The sequence below is a fragment of the Meles meles genome, chromosome 3 (genome assembly GCF_922984935.1).
Source record: "Meles meles chromosome 3, mMelMel3.1 paternal haplotype, whole genome shotgun sequence".
Lineage (NCBI taxonomy): Eukaryota > Metazoa > Chordata > Mammalia > Carnivora > Mustelidae > Meles > Meles meles.
The window spans coordinates 76,259,034-76,283,330 of NC_060068.1; the positions used below are offsets into that span (position 1 = coordinate 76,259,034).

The window sequence follows — 24,297 nt, forward strand, 5'->3', positions numbered from 1 at the left end:
AAGAATTAAAAAATCAACTTAAATTTCTAAGAATAAAATGAAATTGTAAAATTTTACTCTATCTAAATTAGGAAATAAGCCCTTTCAATCAGCTGTTCCTAAGCTGTAAAGAAAGTAATCAAAATATTTCTGGTGTGTTGCTATGTAAATTCAAAATATAATCAAGTAGGTTTAACTAAAGATGGAACTAATGGGGGCTTTTAATTCTTCTTTAACAATAACATACAAAATAATCTAGTATTAACTGTAAAAAATCCAATTTCAATATTTATAGACTATTTTGTTTACAGTATCTGAGTATCTCTCTTCCTATTTTTGCTATACAAAAGTGAAAAAGAAAGTTGAAAACCCATAAAATTATTTTATCAATAACCTATGAAAGGTCAAATCACAGAACTGAGGTCCTAAACTAATGTACTCATAACTAGTAGGTAAAAACAAAAAATTTAGAAGGCAAGTTACTCTGAAGTTTTAAACTCTGCACAAATCATCAAAGAAGATCTAAATCTAAAATAAAGCTAAAAACGTTTGCAATTATTAATAAAGTTTACAGTAAAGTGTAAATTATGACAGGACAGAAGAAAAGGAAGCATATATGTAACATACATAAAAGAGAAAAGCCTATACACACATCACCCATATTCAATACATAACAAGATTTTGCCACATTTGCTTCTTCTACCCCCGATTTGTCTTTTATTTTGTTAAGCTAAATTGGTGTCATCTTATACTTTACTCCATAATCAAATATCCCTAATTGTGTTTCAAAAGGTCCTTTTATAGTTGATTTGTTTGACCTGGGATCCAAATAAGGTTCACAAGTTACATTAGGATATGTCTCTTGAATTTCTTTTAATCTAGAGTAGTGCTGCTTAAAATATGGTCTGAACTGTTGTCAGTTCAAGAACTAATTGTTGTCAATCCAAAAACTGTTACCGGTGCTCAAACTTTTTGTTATAGGTCAATAAGATAAATGCAGGTAAGATAAATTCAGAAAAGAAAAATAAGGATTTAGATACTTTTATAGCAAGCGGACACTGTCAAAACATCTAAGTGCATGGTCAGTAGACCTACCACCCTGAACCAGGCTGGTGGTCCTCCCCCTCCATGGTAACTCACATATGACCTGGCTGCACACTAGGACCACCTACTGGTAGATGCCCAGAAAGGAATTTTTTTTTTTTTAAGACAGTGGTGTGAGGGGCAGAAGCAGAGGGAGAGGGAAAGAGAGAATGTAAAGCAGGCTCCATGCTCATCATGGTGCCCAACATGGGATTCAATCTCATGACCCTGAGATCATGACCTGAGCTGAAAGAGTCGGACGCTCAACTGACCGAGCCACCTAAGCACTCCCCCAAAAAGGATACTTTAAACACAAAACAAGGTATTGGTCTTCAATACCAGATAGTTAGAGATGCAATCCTCTCCTCACTTCTTTACCGAACCATTAACTTGTTAAGGAAATTGAGTCAGTTGTCCTTTAGATTTCTTTATTTCTCTATTTGTTTCCTGTGGTGTCAATTAACTTGGTTCTCCATCACTTGATTTCCTTAATTGATTCTATTCAGGTTCAATATTTTGGGCAAGAATATTTCATGGATTGTGCTCTGCGATTCATATTATAAAACTTCAGCAAGTATATAATGTCTGGATGTACTACTTTTAGTAATGCCACAGTAATGCCATGATTAATCACTAGGGTTCAGGTGATGACAGCTCAATCCGTCCTTTGTAAATTCCCCATTAACCTTTCACCTAATAATTTCATCCACTGATTATTGCCACCTAATTCCTTTCATTATGGACTGAAAAGTAGTAATTTTCTAATTCTACCATCCTTTATACATTTTGGGGGGAATAGTTTCCTTATCAAATTAGTCTATTTAGTTAACATGAAATACAGATAATACAGTAAAGGTAAGATAAATGCTTATTTCTTTCCTTTTGATTAATAATTTCAAACCAAAAATATTCAGTGAGTTGGGTTTGGAGACTCTTCTATTCCACTCTCCCCTGTGTTTGTTCATTCTCTCTCTCTCTCTGTGTGTGTCTAAATACTTGTATTTCAGAGGTGGCTGAAATGGATGTCTCAGTCAGTTAAGTGGCTGCTCAGGTCCTGATCTCAGAGTTCTGGGATCAAGCCCCAGGTCAGGTGCCCTGCGCAGCAGGAAGCCTGCTTCTCCCTCTCCCTTTGCCCCTCCCCACTGATCTCACCCTGGACTCGAGTAGGCAGGAGTGTGTGCACATGTGATCACTCTCTCTAAAATAAATAAATAAAATCTGGGGGGAAAAATGCCTTCATTGTATGCATTCGTTGTTGTTTGCCATCTATTGCTCTTCCTCTCATCCTGGAGGACTCAGAATAATACACTAAAGACCAGCACGGTATATTTGGTGGTAAATAGATTTTTAAGAGTTTTCTGAAAATTTAACTACAATTTCATTTATAGCATTATTTCTAAAATAAAAGACACTGAAAAATTTCAAACACCAGCTAAAAATCATAGCCATAATATGGCTTTCCATATGCCAGAGACTGTGCTAAACTCTTTGAATGCAAATCCCATTTAATCTACACAACTACCATACTATATGGTGGGTATTATTTTTATTCCTATTTTATAGGTTAAAAAAAAATGAAGTTCAGAAACTTTAAGAAATCTGTCCAAAATCCAGCTCGTAAATGGTAGAGCAAGGATTTGGAGCCATGTCTAACTCTGAAGTTCATGCTCTTAACGAATATCTTTAATATCTAAAAGACCATTATGTTAAACAATGGCCTTCAACAAGAGTATGCCACCTTCATGAGAGGTATTTATAAACAAACCTGAAGGTCTGAGTACTCTTTAAAGGAGGCTCTATATAAAGGGATAAATAAGATCCTTTTAAAAAATAACTGTCAGAAAAAAAAAATAATAGGTAACTTTCAGGGGCAGAGGGAGGCATTATAAAGGTATAAAAGCAACCTCTTGGGGGTAATGGGTATGATCACCCTCTTGACTGTAGCAAGGGTTCATCGGCCTTACTTATGCACAGCTTGTTGTTTCCCAATTTTACCTCAAGACTACTATTTTTTTGATAAAATAAAAACAAATTTCTGGAGCCTATGAAGTAAAACAAAAGAATAAGTATTCTCTCCAAACAGTCCCACAAAAGACTGAGATAAAGACTGAATGAAGGTTTGAAGGAAAAAAACCAAGTGACTGATTCAGAATTTCCTTCATAAAAGTGGGACAGCACTGCAGATATTAAGTGGCAAAAATACTACGCTACCAAAATTCACAAGAGAGGTATCTGCTTTGCCGAGAGCCCCCTTTACTAATTCAGATCAGCAACATGCACTGAAGTGGGGCTGGGTAATAAACCACAGTCGTACCACACACATACCCAATAACAGAATGTAAATCTCCACACATATCCCACATATTATTCATCACTAGCATGTTGGGTTTGGTCCTGTTTCTGAAAAATGTTTTTAAGTAGTTGCCAATTATCTGAAAATTTAGTTTTCTTGAAAGGTCTGGTAACCCCTGTGTCACATTCCCAACCTGGCAAGAGGACAAACACTCTGCTGGGCACAGGCCTTAGGACTCAGGGTCCAGACTCTCTTGTACCTGGCAGCTTGATCCGTTTATGTTACAAATCCCTGGACTCCAGGGCTTTTGAGTCTGTAGTCTTTACCCTAAGGTTACAGAGATTTTCTCTAAACAGTGTTCTGCTTTGTTTTGGTACTATCTATGGGCTCACCTCCACATTAAAAAACAAACAAAAAAACAAACAACAAAAATCCTGCCCTTAATTAGAGGTGCAATTCTAACTCTGAAGGGTGGGTAACTTTCCTAACTGAGCAGGCAATGGAAACAAACAAGAAGCCAATGACAGCCATACCCCACCTCTGAAGCAGAGGACAGACAAGAATAAAAACAAATCCTGGAAACTAATTCTTGGCACACTAGTTTCAACAAATTCACATAAGACATTTCTAACAGATATAATATTATCATGAATCTCCCTCCTGGAGACCCTTCCCAGCATCCCCCAACAAACGTGTGTGTGTGTGTGTGTGTGTGTGTGTGTGTGTGTGTGTGTGTGTGTACGCGCCGCACATGGACATGCACTCATGCACATGTACACACACACACACAGTCCCATCTCCCTCCCTAACCTTTTTCTCCCCCATTCTACCGGTCACTGAAATAGTAGCTGGAGCATCTATTATTCTACCTCTAGCTTAAGACAAGAAAATTTCTTTTTTAAAATTTATGTTTTAAAAAAATTTGTGGAAAGGAAAGGAAAAGTTTCTCAGGAATAACCATACAAATTATTACAGTTCAAACGGGATCAGAAACCTACATTTATCCAATAAATAAACAAGCACACTTTTTAAAAAATCATATATCAGAAATATGATATTAAAGTCAGGATGGAGACACCTGGGTGGCTCAGCCGGTTAAGCAGCTGCCTTCAGCTCAGGTTAGGACTCTAAGGTCCTGGGATCAAGTCCCACAGTGGTCTCCTTGCTCAGCAGGGAGCCTGCTTCTCCCTCTGTCTGTCACTCCCCCTCCTTGGGTGCTCTCTATCCCTGATTATAAATAAATAAATAAAGTCAGGATGAAGAAAATAAAAGATGAATAAAGATGAATAAACACTCAAACACAATAGCAATCAAAATTATAAAACACTCAGGAAAAAGATGAATAAAAGGTGCTAATAATAAAATCATGTTATCCCGGAGCAAGAGGTGCCTTATGAACTGTCCAGTCACTAACTTAAAGAGTGGGGCTGGAGTCTCTCATGATATTTCCCCACTCCCGCTCCATGAAAGCTTAGCTGGCACATGACCCAAAGGGAAATCATGGCTTCTCTCTCTGGTGACACTGTGGATCAGGTCAAGAACTGCATTTCCCTGGCTTACTTCTGAAGCAAAGGAATCAGCTCCAAAGTATTCACATTTTTCAGAGTTCATATAGCAAACAGAGCCAATAAGCACAAAAACTGGGAATCACCACTTTTTTTAGGTATCAGATTAAGAAATCAAGTAGAGAAAATTTATCCTCTCAGAAAATTATCTCAAGGAACTCTTAAGGAGCTTTTGGCAAAGAAACCTTACTAAGTGTAATCCATACTAAGTGTAAGTGTAGAAATAGATGAGTCCATAGACCTTTTACATCATTATTACTGAATAGAACCAAAAGAAAGAATGGTTTGGAATGTGTTTACATCATTAAGAAATTTCCAATTAATTCATTCCTCAATATTTCAGACTTTGTGATTGTTTGACTCTGGTTTGGTTTCAGGATTATCTTACCACTCTCTGGACAAAAGCACTTTCCTAAGAAAATTAATAGTGTAAATAAATGGTTTGAAACACCACAGAAGCATCTGTTTACATTCAGATAATTAATATGCTAAGCATTCTTATCTATTAAATTAAAGGAGGTCACCTAAGGACTTTTCTAGATAATACTTCATTAGCCCAATTATAATGAGTATATATAGTTGAAACAATAAAATGGACATCTGTTTTAAAACAGTCTTCAATTTAAGCCTTTTACTAAATCAAACTAGCTTTCATAAATTAGTTTAAATTACTGAGGCTTTATACAGTCAAAGAAAAAAACAACACTTTATTAAAATAGAAAATAAAAGTTTCTGTTCTCACCTTCGAAGTTCTCCATTCCCAACCATCACTTATCTGCTGTGAATGTTTAATGAATTCTGCACAAAAGTGCTGGAAAGTTTTTTCTCCAAAGAACTCATCTTCTTCCATACTAAATGATAACTGTAATATAAAAACTAAGTATAAGTATGAGCTTTAGAATGAATGCTAAAAGGAATTCTGCTAAATCACTTACTTCTTTAAACAAACCAAAATTTGGGACATAGAATGGGAAATATCCTCAGAGCCGTTCCAAAAAAGCACTATGTTTCCATCCTTCTTACCCTATCCCCATTTTTTTAATCAGAAAGAAAATGTGGTCAACATGAAAACTTAAAACCTAGATTTATAACAAATACACAACTATGGTTCAAAAAGTTAAATCTGTCCATAAATTTAGTTTCAAGAGCTTAATTTTATCTCACCTCTTCTGAGCTAATGCTTTTAAACAATCTCCTCAGAGCTTCATTCTCTACTTTCTACCGTACTTAGCTCTAACGTAGATAGTGTGGTAGTGCTTAGTAAAGCTGAGCTGTTCTTCTGTTCTTCACACTTTATTAGAGAGTTCAATTCACTAACAAATGATGTTCTAAAGCCTGAAAGTTTTGTTTTTCAAGGTGTAAGGTTATGATCACCTAAGTAATTACCTACTTTATCAAATCTACAAATGTAACAAATCAAGGAAGAGTCACAACTTTCTTACAAAAATCTGTCCAAAACACGAACCATTGTTTATAATGAGAAATTTAGAGCTAGAAGGAAATTGTTAAATTATATAGTTCAAGACCTTTGATGAAAAAGTTAGACCAACTGAATTCCTACATTTTCCTCACTGGTAATGAACATCATCAGGAAAATTAGCACTTGTTGATTGCTTACTATGTCAAGCACTATGTTAAATACTTTACATCCCCATTTAATCCTCACACAACCCAAAGACTGCTGTTACTCCCATTCCCCAAAAGAATAAGAGAAAGAAATCTGCTCAAGAAATGCAAATAAGAAAGGATTCAAACCCCAATTTGGCTCCAAGGCCAGTGATCTGTCTATACTAGCTGATTCTCAGTACAGCGTTCTTTCTGATTATTCAAATTTAGTATGACCAGAGAAGAATTTGCTCATTCAGCCAAGAAACACAGACTGAATATCTACAGTAGGTACTATGCATAGGTGAAGGTTAGATACACAAAATGAAAAAAAAAGTTATATATATATATATATATATATATATATATATATTCCTTGCCTTGTAAGAGCTCACACTGTAATGAAGGGAGATAAGCAATAAAAATCATTATAGTAGAAACTCTTAACCAACCTCCAGTCAATCAACTTGCCAAGTTAACTGACATACTATCCATTCCCTTGGTAAATACTGCTGTCTACAGCGTGCTGATCAGGAGCACCTCTGCTATCATCAGTTGAGTTTATATTCACAAACCACATGTGTATATTATAAATACATGATTTAATTAAATGCTACACAAACCAAACCCATAAAATGCAAGTAAAAAAGAAAACGGCTATTTTTATGATTTAATGCCTTAGAAAGACTTTATAAAGGTAAGTCTCCACAAGAAAAACAAACTCTTATTGAAGTAGGTATGGACAATGCAACTGAAAAGACTGGTGGGGGAAAAAAACTGTACAAATCTAGGATCCTGTGCTCACATTGCTACATAAATAGCTTGAGTTCTTTCTTTTAAATGCAAACTAGAAATCTAGAGGATGCATTCTGCGTTCAGTATATTCATGAAGGAACAATGAATTCCACTCAAGTATACATACTCAAAGAAAATCCCTTGGTCATACATGAGACAATCGACAGGAATGTATTTCTGTTCTAAGTTTAAATAAAATGTTTCATGTCTACATGTATTTTTTTTAACTCTAGCTTTAATGAACTTTTTCAGTGAATTGATCAACTCTCAATCCTTACAGCACTGGAAAACAGGATTTAAGTTTAAAGTATATACAAATGATTAAGTCCCTTACCAAGAGGGGATAGTGTGGGAGGGTGTGTGAGGTGGGCATGAAGATGAATCTTGAAGTTATATAAGTTTTTGTAGCGCAGACTGTCATTGGGTAAAGCACAAGGGTGAGAACAGTAGTCCAAGCAGGGAGAATGGTATGAACAAAGGCAAGCTAGGGTGTAGAGAATGCCAAGTCTGATCTCACAAACATGATGCAGGAAGTGTAAGTAGATATAGTCTAGTCACATGCAAGTTAAACTTGTCTGCTCTCTATTGGAGCAGAATGGCAGAGGTAAAGCTTCAAAGGTACAATACTGAAGAGTAATAAAATTTTGATGGGAGACTTACATGCCACACAAGAAGGAAGGGTGCTGTGATTACCATTAGCAATGCTCAGCTCCCCAGGTACAGGAACGAGCAGGGAGCTGCACTGAGCACATATGCAAAGTTGAGGTTTTGTTGAGTTGATTCAGTGGAAGGATAAAGGTAGAAGAAGAAATAAAATATGCTAGTGAGAATAAGCTCATAATTCCAGATGAAGCAGGAAAGTAAAAATACCAAGAGAAGACTGAAGGGGCTGGGAAAACACGGTAGTATCAAAGAATATCAGATACCAAAAAGGGTTAAGAACCACCATAGTGAAAGGAAGGAAAAGGAAGACCAGAAGACATTGAGACTTTAGAACTTCAGGAGGTATATATAAAGTATATAAAGTCACTTACAGATAAAGGTCACTGGAGCTCAGAGGTTTAGAAAAATATGAAGCTTATATTTGCTGTTTTTCATATGGATGCTGAAGTCACTTAGAATTATCTGGAGAGTTGGTGGGGGTGGAGAGCTCTTTAAGGAAGATGGAAGATCAAATGAGCGATTTGTAAATGACAAGGGACAAAGGGTAGAAGATGGTGTACAATGCTAAATCCATCAAGAATAATCACTAATAAACTAATACAGGTGACCCTGATGAGCCAAAACACAGCCTTGGATTCCTTCTCAAGAAGGTGCTTTAAAAGCAGCACTACCAGTCAAAAGGGATATGTGACACTACCAGTGAATATGTGAGAAAAAAGACCTAGCTCGCTATATTGGGTAGAGCTGAATTTCATAGGATATAAAATTCCTCAAAAGATTTTCAAAGAAGCCCTAAAGGAGCTGGGATATCTACATGAAGCTAAAGAAGCAGTGACCTAAAATTTGCTCTCGGGAAGTAAGGGCTACCAGTAATCTCCAGACCCTACAATTTGTAGGTTGGAGGAAGGAGCAGCTTCCACTCAAACAGTTTCAGTTTTTGTTTGTTGTTTGTTGTTTCAAAGCCAAATTTCCTTTAAAACTAGTTAGTGGAAGCAGTGACCTGTGAAGATGTTAACACCATATGAGATGTAAGTGTGGAAAATGATCCACCGTATATATCCACTCACTATCCCCACCCTGGAGATTCACAATATACATTGTGATGGGGAAACTATTAAGTCAGGGTTTCCTGACCCTTTTGACCATAAAATTCTTTTTCTGGGAACACTTAACTTACTTCACAGAATGCAGTAAAGACAATAACACGTTAAGGATCAAGATAAGTTTGTTTACTAGGGATATGTGCTCCAGAGATCACAATGGAAAATCTGAGAGGGTAGGAGAACAGTAGGAGAACAGGTTTGGGAAAGGAAAGCACCAAGTACAGGAATTCTGAGTACATAAGAGACAATAAAATGCAGGGGTTTCTACTGAGGCAGTCATCTCAAACATTTCAGGTTTGTGAAAGTATCTCCGGGTTATACACGAAATCCTAGTTAAAGTGCTTCAGTGCACACACAAGAAAGTGACACCTAAGAAGACACTAAAATGAAGAACAGAAGTTATCTAAGCAAAGGAAGGAGGCAAAGGAATAATGTCCAAAAATCTGAATATAATGGAAGGTCCGGTAATTAAAGAACTCTTGCTTGACTGAAATACAGAAGTAGAGGAGGATTATTTTGGAAGGAGAGCCTGCTAGCTTGAGGGCTCAAAAGGGTTTTGACTGTGGGAGTAAACTGGTATTTGCATTTCGGCTTCTGGTCAAGACTGCAGTTCTTGCCTGACTAGATGAACACCTATTAAAAGTGTCTTGCAATAATACAGGAAAGACAAAATAATTCCAAACAGAGCCAAAGACTGGAAGTAGGGTAGAAGGGGGAAGGATTCAAAAGGTATTTTGATAGTATACTCATGACAATTGGTGGATCTTGGTAGGTGAGGGATCTGTGGGAGAAAAGATTCAAGGAAGATTCCCTGCTCTTTACCATAGGTGGTGGTACACTGAGCAAGAACAGGTTTGGGGAGTGAGATGGACTTAATTCAATCACACTGATTTTGAGTTTGAAATACCTGTGCAATACCCATGTGAGCAGAATCTAGCAGACGTTTTGAGATGGATCTGGAACTCAGAAAGAAAGAGAAATCTGGGCCGGACATGTTGATTTAAATCAACATTATATAGATAACAGAGCACACTTGATCGCTGAGGGGAGGATAGAGAAGTAGACTAGGAAGACCAAAACGGGGCATTCAGAAAATTCGTTTTTCTAATGATACAGTGACCCTGACATATATTGAGAGATACTAAGTCAAATGAAAACTGAATTTAATACATAAAAAAATACTAATACATTTTGGCATATTTGATAAATTCCAAACAAACCCTTACTTAACAACAAAACTGAACTAAAGTAAAAATATTCCATTCCCAAAGCCCCGCAGTTACTTGAGTTTTACTGAACTATTCAAAATGTTAGTCAAAACATAAGATTTCACTCAATAGCCATAGTTTATCTAATTAACAGCACTGTGCCACTAACAAGATGACAGCACATCAAAGCACTAATTAATATTTGGTTGAATACTTACCAAATTATCTAAAGACTGGGCTTTGCTGAAGGATATTACATATAATAATATAAACACTTACAGCTTGATTACAAAATTAGGAACTATATTATATTAAACTGCTATCCATCTCAACTTGAATCATCGTAATATGCCATAATGAAATATCACTGAATAATTATTGTCTCTTTTCTCAAGTAAGAATATTTCAACTCATTAAAAATGAAAATATAATACAATCACATTTTCATATGTACTTTTCAATATATAATACAATATATGACACTTCTTCTTCTACCAAATATATAGACTAGTAGAGGCAGAAATTAGAATATTAGAACTTCCTACAATGAGATGGCTGAAATTATGGTCAAAAATGAAAATAACTTGGGGTGCCGAGTGGCTCAGTCAGTTAAACATCTGCCTTCGGCTCAGGTCATGATCCAGGGTTCTGGGATGGAGCCCTGCATTGAGCCCCCTGCTTAGCAAGGAGCCTGCTTCTCTGTTTCCCTCTACCCCTCCCCTTGCTTGTGCGCTCTCTCCCTGGCTCATAAATAAAATCTTTTTTAAAAAATGGAAATAACCACAACTGCAGTTTAAGCAAAAATGGCAAAAATTTATTTTGCAAATGTAAAACTCTTTAGACCTGTTTCCATTTCCAGACTTAAGCTATCTTAAATTCAGACTAGAGATGAAAACAGAACACAAGTCAACTTTCAATAGAAAGACTAGTTCCAATTCTCATCTCATCCTAAACAATGAACCTTTCATTTCTTATTATAAGTAAAAGTTAGAAATGAGTTTGAGCTCTTTCATGACATAAAATATAAGTTGTTAATGCATCTATTTTGCTTGAGTCTTACTCCTGCTGGAAAGCTATTCGATTTTTTTTTTTTTTTTTTTAAGCTCAATCAATCAAAACCTTTTTTTAACTGCTTCAGCAGAGGCTAAAGATTGGGAAGGTGGAATACTTTTTCTTCCCACCAAGTGAAGGCAGTCTTTCTAAACTAGAGGTTAGCCCTAAGACTAGACAGTGTGAAGCTTATTCTGCTGCTACTAATTATCTTTTCAGAAAACAGCCCCAGTAAATTCTAATACCGTGTATAATCATTGTTCAGTCTCCTTTTTAGCTAAAAACAATTTTTTTCACTACGATTCTCCACTTTATAAATTTTTAATCTAATGTGTGAGAAACTGATCCTTTGTGTTTATTTAATTTAATTTAATTCTATTTTATTTTATTTTTGGTCAGAGACATTTCCTTTGATGAACCTATAAATCAATGTACATCAGAATCACAGTGAAACTAAAACACTTAAGGAAATATAAATCTCCCCAGAACTTATGATCACTTAAAATGTGCATACCACTGAATATACTATGAATACATCTAAACATTAAAGCCGATTTTTAACTAATAAAAGTAGGCAATTTCCTCTACATTTTTCCCCTCCCTGTAACAATTCCACATTATGATAAATTTAGATTTAGACTCTTTCCTAAGAAAACAAACAAAAACATGCAATTACTAGCTAAGGACATAAACTGAACCCAATCCCTTTATGAGAATTTGGCTTGAATTCATTTAGATAATCACTTACCTAAGGGGGTCCTTGGGCAGTGGTCCTCAAATTTCAGAGAGCAAAGGAGGAGTCAGGGTACAAATTCAAATGTGGAATCTAAGGCCCAGGTCAAAGAGATTACCTGATTCTGAAATCCCCCAAACAAATATTTGTAATTAGCATGGCATACTTTTGAGGAAGGATCATGCTAGGAAATTGAGATAAAAAATGGATTGTTTTGATAGGGCTAGTGAGTGACCTGGATTCCAAGGCATTTGACAGCCTGGATGGGGCACAGCAGGGATAGACCCGGTAATTCAATAAACAGCACAGAGAAGCAGCAAAAGGGAGAAAGTTTGGCTCAGTCTCAGCAGCAACTAAGTAGAAAGCTCAGCACTCCCTCCTTGCCTTCCCAGTGAAATATATATCCCAAATAAAGTTTAAACAGGATACAACATTATACCCAGACTGGAACTGAAAAATGTTAATTGGTAGCTGGATGCTTGTTACAGCCTCCGCAGCAGGAGGTCCAGTTAGGAAGAGCCTAAAAAGGCATCTCACTCTACTCCATTCTAAATTTCCTTCAAAAAAAAAAAAAAAGACCCTGAGGTAACCCCTCCACTACTGGCTTCCAAGCCCATTGCTAATTCTCTTTCAAGGCAGTTCTCTCTCAATAATAAAATGTTCATGGCCAGAAGTGGAAGGTGAAGCCAAGAGGAGCAATGCATACTACTCTGTGAAGTCAGCAACAGGAGGCACGGGAACAGAATGAGCCCTCAGAGGATTACAGTCTCACCACTACCACTTCCCCTGCAAAAACTCAAAAAACTATAAACTGTTTCAAATCACACAGAAACACTCCCCCTTGTTATAGACACAGGGCTGAAAAATTAAGCAATAGCAAAGGAAGACCTATTCTGAGTACAGAAAGATTTCTCATTCAGAAATCTGGTTGTATCTTTCTAAGGGCTCACTCTCCTACCTCACATGTAGATGAAGAGTCCTTCAGCACTACCTCACTAGAGGTAGTGACAGTGACGCAGAGGGCTCGCTCACTCTGACAAGAGTGAACAATACCATCCCTACCCAAGTCCCTCTGCCATCAATTTTTAAGAAAATCCAAAACATCAATAAGAGTATGGGACCAAGACGAGGCTCTTCAACCCTAAGAAAGAAGAACGCTGCCATATAGAGGAAGAGAGAAAGCTTGCTTCTGTAGTGGGCTTACCCTGGGAATCAGGAAAAAAACTTGGAAATTATCTACTTTACATTCCCAACTGAAAAAGACAAATGGAAAAGTAAAACACAGCCTCTAAAAGCAAGAGATGAGGTGGGAAACAACAGCTGAGAGTAAAAAAGAAACTGGATAAGAAAAACTGGAAGGGAATTCAAATATATAATAATAGTAAAGATTTAAATTCTATATGAGAGGCAATAGAAGTACAGAAGCTAGAAAAAATCTAATTAGTATTTTAGCATATACATGTGAGATGCACTCCAAACACAAAAGAAAAAAGACCAAGATGAAAACAAAGCATATTGATTGATAGGGAGGACAAAGAATACAAATCCAATTCTACAAATAACTGGCATTTCTGAACTGAAATAATAAGCAAACATACCACTGAAAAATTATTCCTGAGCTGGTGAAAAAAAAAAAAAAAGGATCAAACGTATTTACTCTTCTAATTGAGAGGATTCACTTTGTTTCTGAGAAAACTATTGGAAAAAATAATGACAACAACAACTATGCCTAGAGGTACCCTAGTAGAATATCTTAATTTAAAAAAGAAAAAACAAAAACAAAAACAAAGATACAGGCAGAAAAGAAGAATTTACCTACAAAGGAACAAAAATTTGAGTAGCCTCCACCATCTCCTTCATAGCAAAGAACATCAAAAGTCAATAGAGGAATGTCTAAATATCTGAGAATTTATGATTTTCAAGCCTGTATCTTAGCATCTACAACAAAGTTAGGCACACTGTAAACATCGAATAAAAGCTGTAATCAGTAAAAGAAAAATTAAAAATTTTAAGTGAATTTGTTTTGTATCTCTCTACCTCTCTATAGCACATTTCTTCAATTCAACTTTCAAGCTTATTCACCAATTGGTCTTTCCCCACCCAGACAACAGATTTATGTGACATCTCATCTTTCTGATATGAGAATCATTATTTTTATAATATTATCATACTTTTATATAAAACAAGACTTCTCTGCAAGCACATAAGTGAAGCTGTTCCACCACTGCTGATGATTTAAACTGATCCACAAACTCTCTTGTCATTTTGGGTGCCTTTTTAAGATTTATTTTTTGGAAAGAGACAGACAGAGCATGAGCAGGAGGGGCAAATGGAGAGAGAGAGAATCTGAAGTGCACTCTGTGCTGAGCACAGAGCCTAACATGGGACTCAATCCCAGGACCCCGAGATCAGGATATGAGCCAAAACCAAGAGTTGGACGCCTTACCAGCTGTGCCACCCAGCGCCCCTCTCGTTACTTTTGAATAGTGAGTGCGACTTGAAGAACTAACGCCAATCTCCATGTATGCTAATTAGGCCAGAACCAGGAACTGATCATGTATGAGTCTGGCCAAAGTTATTCAACAAATAAGAAGATACAATTGCACCCCAAACCATAAGATACATAGGAATAAACCTAACCAAAGAGGCAAAGAATCTGTCCTCAAAAAACTATACTCATGGAAGAAATTAAGAAAGACACAAAGGAATGGAAAAATGTTCCATGCTCATGGATTGGAAGAAAAAATATTGTGAAAATGTCTGCGCTACCTAAAGCAATCTACATGTTTAATGCAATCCCTATCAAAATACCACCATTTTTTTTCAAAGAAATGAAACAAATAATCCTAAAATTTGTATGGAATCAGAAAAGACCCCGAATAGCCAGAAGAGTGTTGAAAAAGAAAGACAACATTGGTGGCATCACAATTCCAGACTTTAAGCTCTATTACAAAGCTGTCATCATTAAGACAGTATGGTATTGGAACAAAAAGAGACACACAGATCAATGGAACAGAATAGAGAGCCCAGAAATAGACCCTCAACTCTGTGGTCAACTAATCTTCAACAAAGCAGGAAAGATTGTGCAACGGACAAAAGACAGTCTCTTCAACAAATGGTGTTGGGAAAATTGGACAGTGACATGCAGAAGAATGAAACTGGACCATTTCCTTATATCACACACAAAAATAGACTCCAAATGAATGAAAGACCTCAATGTGAGACAGGAATCCATCAAACACAGGTAGCAACCTCTTTGAGGAGAACACAGGTAGCAACCTCTTTGACCTCAGCCACAGCAAATTCTTCCTAGAAACAGCGCCAAAGGCAAGGGAAGCAAGGGCAAAAATGAACTGTTGGGACTTCATCAAGATCAAAAGCTTTTGCACAGCAAAGAAAACAGTCAGCAAAGCCAAAAGACAACTGACAGAATGGGAGAAGATATTCGCAAATGACATATCAGATAAAGGGCTAGCATCCAAAATCTATACAGAACTTATCAAACTCAACACCCAAAAATCAGATAATCACGTCAAAAAATGGGCAGAAGACATGAACAGACATTTCTGCAAAGAAGACATCCAAATGGCCAAGAGACACGTGAAAAAGTACTCAACATCATTCACCATCAGGGAAATACAAATCAAAACCACAATGAGATACCACCTCACACCACCAGTCAGAATGGCTAAAATGAGCACAACAGGAAATGACAGAAATTGGTGAGGATGCAGAGAAAGGGGAACCCTCCTACACTGTTGGTGGGAATGCAAGCTTGTGCAGCCACTCTGGAAAACAGCATGGAGGTTCCTCAAAAAATTGAAAATAGAGCTTCCCTAGGACCCAGCAATCACACTACTGGGTATTTACCTTAAAGATACAAATGTAGTGATGCAAAGGGGCACGTGCACCCAAATGTTTATAGCAGCAATGTCCACAGCAGAACCTAGATGTCCATCAACAGATGAATGGATAAAGAAGATGTGGTGTGTGTGTGTGTATATATATGGTGGTGGTGGTGGTGTGTGTGTGTGAATATATATATGTCATATATCAATATATATTTATCAAAATATATTTATATTTTTATATATTATATATATTTATATATACTTATCAAAATATATATATATATGTCAGTATTCCATTATATATATATATATATATAATGGAATACTATGCAGCCATCAAAAGAAATGAAATCTCGCCACTTGTGGCAACATGGATGGAACTAGAGGGTATTATGCTGAGCAAAATATGTTAATCAGAGAAAGACAAATATCATATGATCTCTCTGATATGAGGACTTTGAGAGGCAGAGTGGGGGTTTTGGGGGGTAGGGAAAGAAAAAATGAAACAAGATGGGATGGGGAGGGAGACAAACCATAAGAGACTCTTAATCTTACAAAACAAACTGAGGACTGCTGTGGGGAGGGGAGGCATGGAGAGGGTGTTTCAGTCATGGACATTGGGGAGGGTAGGTGATATGGTGAGTGCTGTGAAGTGTGTAAGCCTGATGATTCACAGACCCGTACAACTGGGGCAAGTAATACATTATATGTTAATAAAAATAATTAATACAAAATTTCTTTAAAATAAAATAACCTCCCCCCCCAAAAAAAGATATGGAAAAAATCAGCACTGTATCAGAAGCTACAGACTCAGTGCTCCTCTGAAAATAGATGATAGTGATGCATTTTAAAATATAATACCAAGTCCCATTAAAAAAAATAGTAGTTGGACATTTTTTAATGAAAGAGACATTCCTCTTTTCTTCTTACAAAGTCTTCATTAACAACTAGATTAATGCACTGTCTTATTTCCACAAGCTTTCATTACGTTCACTTGGCACCTACAATATCTTAACCATTTGCTGTGTGTATGTATCCTCACAGGAAGGAATGCCAAATATTTCCTGGGAAAATCAGAGAAGTCGCTAAAAGAAGGAGTCTGAAAGAGTTGAATTCAGTTCTTTAAGGACTTATATGTGAGTAAAGGCTTACCAAGCTGAGACAAAGCCATGCCAAAAAGATGGAAGAGCTTCTCAACACAGGGTTTGAAAAGTTTGCTAAGTTTTAAAAATAAAATGGCAATACTTGAGCATAAGGTGGGTAGTAAAATACAGGCAGATATGGTCCAATGGTTCCCAACATTAGGAGGGATCATTCTCAAAGGGGTTATTTGGAAATGAGTGAGATCACAGTAGGCTGTCACAAAGAGGAGGGGTTATAATTTGCTACTGCAATTTAGTGCTCAGGGGCCAGATACAATGAGCATCCTACAATGTATGAGACGACCCCACCGAAATGCCAGTTGGGCTCCCTTTAAGAAACACTGGGAAGTAGGTTAAAACTTAACAAAGTCTAGGGCATCTGGGTGGCTTAGTTGATAAGCGTCTGCCTTCAGCTCATGCCATGATCCCACAGTCCTCGGATTGAGCCCTGCATCCAGCTCCCCACTCAGTGGAGAGCCTGCTTCTCCCTCTCCCCCTGCTTGTGTTCCCTCTCTGTCTCTCTCTCTGTCAAATAAAAAAAAATATTAAAACAAAACAAAACCTTAACAAAGTCTAAAAAACTTAACCATAAGGTTTCTTAGCATAACTTTGATATCTGAAATCCCAACCTACATTTGACTCGATAAATACTGACGTCCAAGGAAGCTGTGTTTTTCCTGAGAAGTGGTATGCCTCTTTCTTTCCTTTTGCCACCAAGAAGCTGAGAATTTAGTCTACGGAGAGGCCGGCGATTTGGGTGAAGGAAAGCTGTTCGCTGATAAACCTAAAACTCTGAAAAATTCCATTTAAAGCAGTGGGCAGTAAGAATCCATTATAGGTCTTTGAGCTAGGTAAAGACACTTTTTTAAAAAAGTTTTCTCTGAAGGCTATTAAATGAGAGTGATACGAAATAACCCTAACCTCAAAGCTAAACTTATATTAGTAAGTACTCTTCCTGGATTCTGTAAACCTATGAAATCAGCAATTCAAGGCCTGAGGTACCAGGTTCTTTAGAGGTGCCTCTTGGTTTTGCAGTTTTCAGCAACTTCTCCCTAACCGGTATGCTTTTACGTAGTTTATTCTCCATTCCCCTAATTTCCAATAGTTTCATACCCAGTCTGCTAAACCCCTGAAGACATTTGTCTTCAACACATAATCACTAAATAATCTCGACGGCACTTTGTTGTTATTATGGTTCCAGACTATGTTTAGATTCAAACACTGCCTCCAGGGTCCCAAACACATCAAGATATTAATAATCTAATCAAACCCAGACTTACTCAATCCACTTATGTAAACTTTACCTGACATATTTTTCCTAAAGTGTTGCTTATCTTTCTCAGAAATTTATAAGCATTGGGAACTATCAATTTATAATTTGTCATAAAACATTATGCCCAACTTGATTGCTTCGTGATGTAGCAGTGTTTCAGTTAATATTAAATAAAGGAGGAAAGGAGGTGGCAATGGGAGAAGGCAAGGAGAAATAATCTTGTAATAGTCTATCTATATCCAAATGAATCCATTGTAGAACTAGAAACTGTTTCCACTAACTTCAATTAAAATACCAATAATGATTTTTGATCCTTGTAATTACAATGCCTTAATTTGAATTTCTCAATGCTCAACATTTCCTTTTTGATTAAATTTTCATTTTGTACATGTTTCCTTTTGTCCATATTTGACTCTTCAGAAGTTAAGGATTCTACTTGAGGTCCTCTAATGTGGCTGAGTACTATAAAGGGCCTGTTTTCCAATTCTAAAAAGTACAAACTTAAGCTTTTGCCACTAAAGAGTAAGGCCACTGTTAAACTGTAATTTTTTTTTTTTAGTTATAAACATAATTCTCCCAAAGTGAGCCTGTGGCAAAGATTTATTGAACTCATGATGGAGTAAGCTGAATGGTAAAAATTATAAAAATCTTGGAAATAAGGCAATAAAGCCACAATCTTCAGGAGTGGTTTTTTTTCCTCCCAGTCAGAAATAATTTGCATCTCCATCATACACACACACAGGAAAAAGTTAAGAGCTGGGCCTGGGCCCTAATCAGTACGATGACAAGCAAGAGTACAGTCCCCTAGATAATTAATTCAGCCTCAGGTGGGCCTCTTAGGCAAGGTTACATTCTGAGCTATTCTTTTGCTTTTCCTAGATGTTTATAAATTTTTGTCGTCATAAATGTTTCTATGAATCAATTAACTACCCCCAATTCATGATATCACATACTATGAGTAGAAAGGTTATTTGGAAGATGAAAAATTGTTGGCTAAAAATATTAACTTAGTTTTCCAGATACTTAATGAATCTGAAACCCCTTCAACTTAAGTGGAACTTGGCCACTGGAATCACGAGCAACTTGATACCCTTTGTTGCAATGTTACACATACAGACTTGCTCTCCCTGCGCTGGTTTAAAACACAGGGCAGTGACTACCCACGTTTGCGTGAGCGCTTAGTAGTGGCCCGAGAGTGCCGGTCACGCTGGGCGCGGGCCTTCCTTCTCCCTTCCACCCACCCTCCACTCTCGCTCCACGACCGCCGGGATTCGGCCTACATTTCACTGGCGAGAGCCCCGTTTCCCACTCTTTTGTTAGGGCTGGGCTGTTCGCCGCGTACCCGCACCCGCCCTTCCTCACCATCCCAGGAGTGGGATGAGGACCGTGCGGGAAGCAGAGCCGGGAAGAGGGGTCAGCAAAGTCTGTGGGAATACTCACCCCGCTCCGCTCGGCCCCTGACCCCGCCGCCCAGCCTAGCGCAGGCGGGGCAACGGGGCGGGGGAAGGGGAGCCGGGGTGAGGTGCCCAACGCTCTGCCAGCTGCCGTCCAGCCAGCAGCCCAGGGAGGAGAGTGTTAGGTTCCCAGGGGCCACGGAGATGACAGCAGAGGAGCGGAGGGAACGCGCAAAAAGACCCTCCAAGAGGGAAACCCAAACGTCCCTCACCCACCGCCGCCGCAGCGACCGAATCAGAGCATGCGCACCAGCACCTCCCGCGCACTACGGGGTCAGGCTCACGCGGGTGGCTGACGTCGCGGGCCGCGCGCGCAGAACCCGGGCCAGGGGGCGTGACCTTCCTGCTGCCCTGGACCAGTGAGCCGAGTCTCCGCCCCTCGTCGCCCCGGCCCCAGGAACTGAACGTGGGCTGTGCACTCTTGAGTGCACAAAGGCGACCCATTAGGGGAGGTGGGGTAGGCAAGCCGAAACCTGGGGGGGTGGGGGGGTGCCAGCAGTTTTAACGGTCGCTGCACCCTTTCTTCCAACAGATAGCCAAATATCTGCAAAATGAATGAGTCACTAATGGAGAAAGGGTAGAGCAAGAACCTTCTCCGAGGCTGGAGATCCAAGCCGGCTAACGCGCATACATACACACACAGTAAAACTATTGTAAGCACCACGACAATTAAGCACAAACACGACTACCTCCTTCAAAACGGAAGGACCGAGGTAGAAGTTAGCATTTCGAGAATTACAATAGACCATCTGTGGCACATAGCTCGGAAAAAAAAAATCAAGCAGCAGAATTAAAATGGGGGTGGGGGGACGGTGGGATAAAGAAAAGACCACAGAAAGATGTAGGAGTAACATGGGTGATGGAACTGAAATACAACAGCAGACATCTGAGGGAAAACTAGCATCTGCTCCTTTTATCACAACAGAATTACATTTGTGTGAAAAGAAAAAAGTAAACACAGGCAAGGAAGTGAAAGGAAAACCTGCCTTCAAACATTACAGGGCACGGTTATGATCTCCTACCACCGTTATGTAAGATGTCACCGTTGGAGAAAGCTAGGCGATGGGTACACAAGATTTCGTACTACTTTTGCAGTTTCTTGTGAGGCTACGATTATTTCAAAATAAAAAGTTCTTAAAAAGGAACAGAACACTGACAAATGGTGACCAGGGAATGGGGTTGACTAAAAAAGAGCTTGAGGAAATTTGGGGGGGGGGGGGGTCATGCAACTGTTCTATACTTTCAGGGTGTTAGTGATTACACGGTTGTTTTGTTTGCCGGAACTCATAAAAAGGATAGATTTTACTGCATGTAAAATAAAACTCAGTTTAAAAAGAGATACTGCTAGGAGTGCCTTTGTGGCTCAGTTGGTTAAGTGTCTGCCTTCAGATCTCAGAGTTCTGGGATTGAGTCGTCCCCCCCCCCCCCTCCCCGCTTGTCATCATTAGGCTCCCTGCTCAGTGGGGGGTCAGTTTCTCCCTCTCCCTCTCATCCTCCTTCCAGCTTGTGTTCTCTTTCTCTGTCTCAAATAAATAGATAAAATCTTAAGGGGAAAAAAAAGGATACTGCTAGTAAATGAATTTCCTAACATATTTGAGCAACTATGGATATAAATGAACTAGATAGCTGCCAATTGAAATTATTCACTTCTTTTGTTTTTCTTGGTACAGGGCAGTGAGTTCTGACTGAGAACTTTAGTGAATGGGTGTTTCCTTCAACTTTAAGCAGTTATTCAAAAAACAGAACTTTCACATACAAAAATAAGTATATTGTTTGGCATTGTATTCAGTAATCTAGAAACACTTTCATGCATCAACAATATCATGTTAACAAAAAAAAAAAAAAGGTTTTGGGGGGGTTGGTTTTTTTTTTTTTTTTTTTTGCACTTGAGATGTTTTTAAGTTTTGTAATTCACCTGCCAACACCAAAGAAACAAAACAAAATAAATCAGGTAACTTCCATATACTTCCTTTCATCATATCACTCGTGGAAAGGAATAGTACTGGCCTATTTATGTTTATGTTATGTTTAGGCCCCTACAACACTACAGAGTGCTTTAGGGCAGGGTCTGTCGTGATTGCATAGCCAGTCTCTTACAGAGTTCGTCACTAGTAATAAGTATTTGTTGAATAAAACAATGGGTTAATCACAAAAAGAGAAGAAAACTAAAATTTATTGAGAACCCACTATAAGCCAGAAGCTTAGTTTAGTTTAGTCAACCATACAATAACCACACAAGATACCCATTTTATAGATATGTAAACTAAGACTAATGATCAAATCCCCATTCCTTATTTCATTGGATTTCTCAGTTTCATTTGACATGTTGATCACATCTACAAAGTCTTGCTTCCCTTAGCTTCCATAAAACCACAGTCTCCTGATTTTCCCTCTAGATCACTTGACCACTCCTTTACTTACCCTCACAGGAGTTTATTTGTCCATCGCAAATATAATATTAATTCACAATATTCTTTAGGTAATACAGTCCAGTCCAGGAATGGGACACAAGTCTAAAATTACATGGTGGGGGGCCTGGGTGGCTCAGTAGGTTGAGCATTCAACTCTTGGTTTTTGGCTCAGGTCATGATCTCAGGATCCTGGGATGGAGCTCTCGGTCAAGTCTGGCTCCGTGCTGAGCAGATTGTCTGCCTCTCTATCTCTCCCTCCCATTCACACGCTCTTTCTAAAATAAAAGTAAATAAAAATCTTTATTTTTTTTTAAGATTTTTATTTCTTTATTTGAGAGACAGAAATAGCAAGTGAGTGTAGCACAAGCAGGGAAAGAGGGAGAGGGAGAGGCAGACTCCACACTGAGCAGGGAGACCAGCATGGGGCTTGATCCCAGGACCCCAGGATCACAACCTGAGTTGAAGGTAGATGCCCAACTGACTACGCCAGCCAGGAACCCATACAAAAATCTTTAAAATTGTATGGTAAATGTCTTATTTTCTCAACCTTGTCAGTTCATATCAATTGTACATTTTCTTCCTGCTCATATCCCACAGGCCACACCAAGATACAAAAAAGGTAGGAAATGCAGTTGTAACCAAGAGCTCAGTCAAACCTTGACAGAGTGAGATTATTTTAATTATTAAAAGGAAGAAGGGGAGAATGGATACTGAGAAGGGACAGCTCTCTCTGCTGCAGCTTATAGTAAGCAGATCTCTTCAACCACCCTCCAGGAGGTCCTCAGGAAAAGATAAATTATATAAAAGAAAAAGTTATGGAGGTAATCTGATTGGATGGCTGAAATAAGAAACATAAACCTGTATGTACATAGCACTTACCTAAAAAAGTGGAGAAAAAATTTATAGTTGGCAAAACTACAGAAGCAGCAAAAAGATCGGTGGTTGCCAGAGTCTGGGGGAAGGAATATAAAAAAGCATACAGCATTTTTAGGACAACAAAACTATCATTTTTGATACTGAAATGGTGGCTATATGACATTATACCTCAGTCAAAATCTAAAATCTACATAACACAAAGAATGAATTCTGATATAAATCATGGACTTAGCAACAATCTAATATAAATCATGGACTTAGCAACAATCTATCAATATTGGTTCATCAAATATAACATATGTACCACACTAAGGCAAGATGTTAATAAAAGGGGAAACTGAATGGCATACATGAGAATTCTCTATAATCTGCTCAGTTTTCTGTAAACAAAAATTTTCTTTCTTTTTTTTTTTTAAGATTTTATTTATTTATTTGCCGGAGTTCACAAGTAGGCAGAGAGGCAGGCAGAGAGAAAGAGAGGGAAGCAGGCTCCCCGCTGAGCAGAGAGCCCCATGCGGGGCTGGATCCCAGGACCCTGGGAACAATGACATGAGCTGAAGGCAGAGGCCTAAACAACTAAGTTTACCCAAGCACCCCCATAAACAAAAATTTTCTAAGAAATGAAGTTTATTCATTTTTTTAATGACACTGAAAAAACCCCAATAGTCCATATCAAAGAATGGGGTTTTAGGACCTCAATAATCATCACAGCAGGGTGATTCAAACTGTCCATCATGCCACTTCTTATTTGTTACTTTTAGTACACCTGCAGTACAGACATATTTTTTGTTTTTTTGTTTTATTTTTATCATCAACCTTTTTAAAGGTAATTTACATAAAATAAAATGCTCCCATTTTAAGTCTACAGTTCAGTACATTTTGACAAACAGATACACCCATGTAACCATTACTACAATCAAAATCTAGAACGTGTCTGGGCGCTTGGGTGCCTCAGTCAGTTAAATGTCTGCCTTCGGCTCAGGTCATGATCCCAGGATCCTGGGATTGAGCTCCACATCAGGCTCCCTGCTCAGTCCCTCTGCTGCTCCCCCTGCTTATGTGCATATTCTCTCACTCTGTGTCAAATAAGATCTTTAAAATATATATATATTTTTTTTAAATATTATAAATATATATATATATAACTCTAGAACATGTCTATCATCTCAAAAAGTGACCTACTTCCCCTCTGTAGTTGACTACTTCCTCCACC

At 38.1% G+C, this 24,297-nt stretch overlaps 1 protein-coding gene across 14 annotated transcripts in view; it reads right to left on the reverse strand.

Annotated features, from left to right (window-relative positions):
• ATG10 (autophagy related 10) overlaps positions 1 to 23,112 on the reverse strand; it is a 240,447-nt gene extending 217,335 nt beyond the window's left edge. For 2 of the 14 annotated variants that reach the window (XM_046000404.1, XM_046000406.1), the window contains exons 1-4: positions 19,784 to 20,005; positions 17,704 to 17,862; positions 12,093 to 12,201; positions 5,663 to 5,782 (exon numbers count right to left, since the gene is read on the reverse strand). In XM_046000404.1, the coding sequence (XP_045856360.1) occupies positions 5,663 to 5,770 (108 nt within the window). In that variant the 5' untranslated portion in view covers positions 5,771 to 5,782; positions 12,093 to 12,201; positions 17,704 to 17,862; positions 19,784 to 20,005. The other 12 variants (XM_046000407.1, XM_046000401.1, XM_046000408.1 and 9 more) reach the window with 9 other exon arrangements.
• Positions 23,113 to 24,297: the final 1,185 nt, after the last annotated feature.